The sequence below is a fragment of the Plasmopara halstedii genome (assembly GCF_900000015.1).
Source record: "Plasmopara halstedii genome assembly, contig: Scaffold_1561, whole genome shotgun sequence".
Classification (NCBI taxonomy): domain Eukaryota; phylum Oomycota; class Peronosporomycetes; order Peronosporales; family Peronosporaceae; genus Plasmopara; species Plasmopara halstedii.
This window is the reverse complement of record NW_020188473.1, coordinates 750,738-753,320: the sequence shown is the minus strand read 5'-3', so window position 1 is coordinate 753,320 and position 2,583 is coordinate 750,738. Positions and strand designations below refer to the sequence as shown.

The 2,583-nt window shown below is 45.8% G+C and overlaps 1 protein-coding gene across 1 annotated transcript; it reads left to right on the top strand.

Annotated features, from left to right (window-relative positions):
* Positions 1-2,306: 2,306 nt before the first annotated feature.
* On the top strand, positions 2,307-2,526 carry PHALS_01567 (uncharacterized protein; the record flags this gene model as incomplete). The annotated part of the gene is made up of 2 exons (XM_024715983.1): positions 2,307-2,426; positions 2,497-2,526. 2 exons carry the CDS (start codon positions 2,307-2,309, stop codon positions 2,524-2,526), a joined length of 150 nt encoding a protein of 49 aa, XP_024581627.1.
* Positions 2,527-2,583: the final 57 nt, after the last annotated feature.

The following is a 2,583-nucleotide window of genomic DNA, read 5'->3' as shown; positions in this document are numbered from 1 at the left end:
TCAAACTGAAGGCGACGCTCCATGCGCGCGTTTTCCTCCTTTTGGCTCAACTGTTACACTCGTACAACGAGTAAAGGTTCCGATGGCGCTGCACCCATCGCTCAAAGGGGTTTTCGTCATCTGCAGCGGTTTTTCTAGGGGCGATGACCGCAGGAATCGTCCGCATCGCGGGTCAGTAGCGCCTACTCTCTAAGCACGAAGTCGAGTGCGGTACGTATCGACCGGGATTTCTTGAGGAGCCAGAAGCGAGCTCAGAAAGCTTTTTGTTCGTCAAGCCCAGCTTGTGTAGTGGCCGGGGGCCCAGACGCTTAACGATCGAGTGATCGCGTCTGTTGCCTTTGAAGCGGGATCTGTCGAGCGGAAGCCGTACTCCACAGGCGTCAAGAAACAACCGTGGATGCGCGCATGGGAGTCGCCCTGTGTATGGCATCCAGCTGCTGCTTCTGTGACTCGTCGAGGTCATTGGCAATGACGCCACTTACCCCGGAGGTCTAGAGGTTGAGAATCGTTCACGGCGTCTGCAAGGTTTAAACAGGGCTCACGTCACACCGCTGGCACACCTCGACCTATTATCCTAGGACAAGAGTATCCGACTCGTAGTCGACTTCTTCCAAAAATTATCCTCGACGAGGTAATCCATCGCCCGAGGCGGGCACGGTCGGGAGTAGGCATTGCGTAGACAACGCGTCTGTGTTCTTGGTCGTGCTATTCTATCACTGATATCGCTGATAATGCGCTGCGCGTAACTCGGATACTGAGAAATTGAGTTGCTCTTCCCTTGAGGTCGCGGACGTGCTGCACGTGGTTGCCCCGCGTGCAGAAGATGGAGAAGGCATCTACCCACTGGCGTTCTCGGAAACAGCGAGGCTGGGTGTCTTCCTGGGCCTCGACGCAGGGCTATTTGAGCAGAGAATTCGTGACAAAGGTCCTGGTGATGTTTTGTGTCTTAGACACGCGAGCCTCGCTTGAGCGACAGTTGAAGGTGAACTGTCGGTATTCACAATCTTGGAAGGGAGAGTGTAACGCTGTTTCACGTGCCTTGGTATAAAAGGTGTGGGCTACACAAATGTTTGGTATGGCTACACCTTAACAAGAAATCAGTACGTGGATTGGTTGCCAATAGCTATACATAATTAGGTTTTCCTATATATATGGGGAAACCTATAGATTTATATATAGGTGGCTTTGCTGCAAATAAAAGCGAGACATTTAAAACGGGAAAGTTATTTAGCCTTAAGTTAAGGTTATAATTACTTGTGAAGTAAGTGAATTGCGATCTGAAACACTCGTTCTCATTATAAGTACAGAACGAAGGTCACCGACCTTAAACAAGCTTCCTCTTAGCGGTAGAGCTACGGCAACTCCGCTGCATAAGTGACGATGGCGTTTTCAAAACTGACCGAAATCTTGATAAAAATATTTCTATGTACCATGAGATAAACGTGAAAGTCTAAACCGAAAGTGAACCGGGGACTCAATTATGTGCTGAGCAGACAAAATTGTCTAAAAGATGTATCCTTACAATCCTATTTCCGCGGGACGACTGTGTCTTACGACATGCAGAATTTGATAGCTTTGAGACAGTCAAGTAGGCTGGGCTGTGATTTCAAGAACAAAGTCTAGTGATACGTTTGAAAGTTCACATTGCAGGCATCGCTTACAACAGCCCCTCAAATACAATACACACTCATGTGCGACGATATAGCGATTCTCGTCTTCGAAAGACAGAGGCACGTCTGTCTTGTCACAAGTAAATATCCTCAAGTAGAAATCGGCATACTAGGTCACACAGAATGTCTGTGATTTTTTAGAAGATGTCATATATGCATGTCAAAACACAATACTGTAATCTCTTTTTTTAAATTTCTACAATACAGGAGGAAGTTGCACAGATGTACGTTACTGTTCCGATCATTATGAAGCGATCAAGTTAACTTTAGAGTGGTTTTTGCCTAAGCGTTGAAGAAGAGTTCTAGAACTGTTTGACTCTACCGCCATTTTCAACTAAAATCAAAAAGTTGGGGCCCAGGTAGTTGGAGAATTAAGATGTCGCATCATAGAAGAGGGCGATTTCACACCTGTATTGCCATGCTTTATCCCAAAGTTTGATGCATTACAGCACTTTCTCAGCCAGGAGATCTTAATAACATTCGGTTGTATAATGCCAATGATACGGGGCAAAGAAATATATTGATTCCAATTAAAGCCAAAACATTCAGTGTGTGTGATGTATAAAATTTAATTGTCAACTTGCCTCATAGGACCAAAAACGATCGGAGCGGATAAAGAATTAAGTAGTCATCAATATGAATCAAGTATTTTTTGTTCCACATGTTATATTCGTTCGCATACCGCGATCTCGTTTTACGAGACACTCGGACGCAAACAGCTCTGCTGTAGAGAAAGCAACGTCTACACCATCCACAGTAAATGATCCTCCCACCCCTTTAATGTGCAAAGCGGATCTGAAGTGCTGGGGTGCTCTACATCAAGTAGTACGAAGCGGAGCTCAGAATGCAAGACTGAGTCCGTGACCTGACTTATCTCACTTTCGGACACATGCCAATACTTCTGATAAGAGAT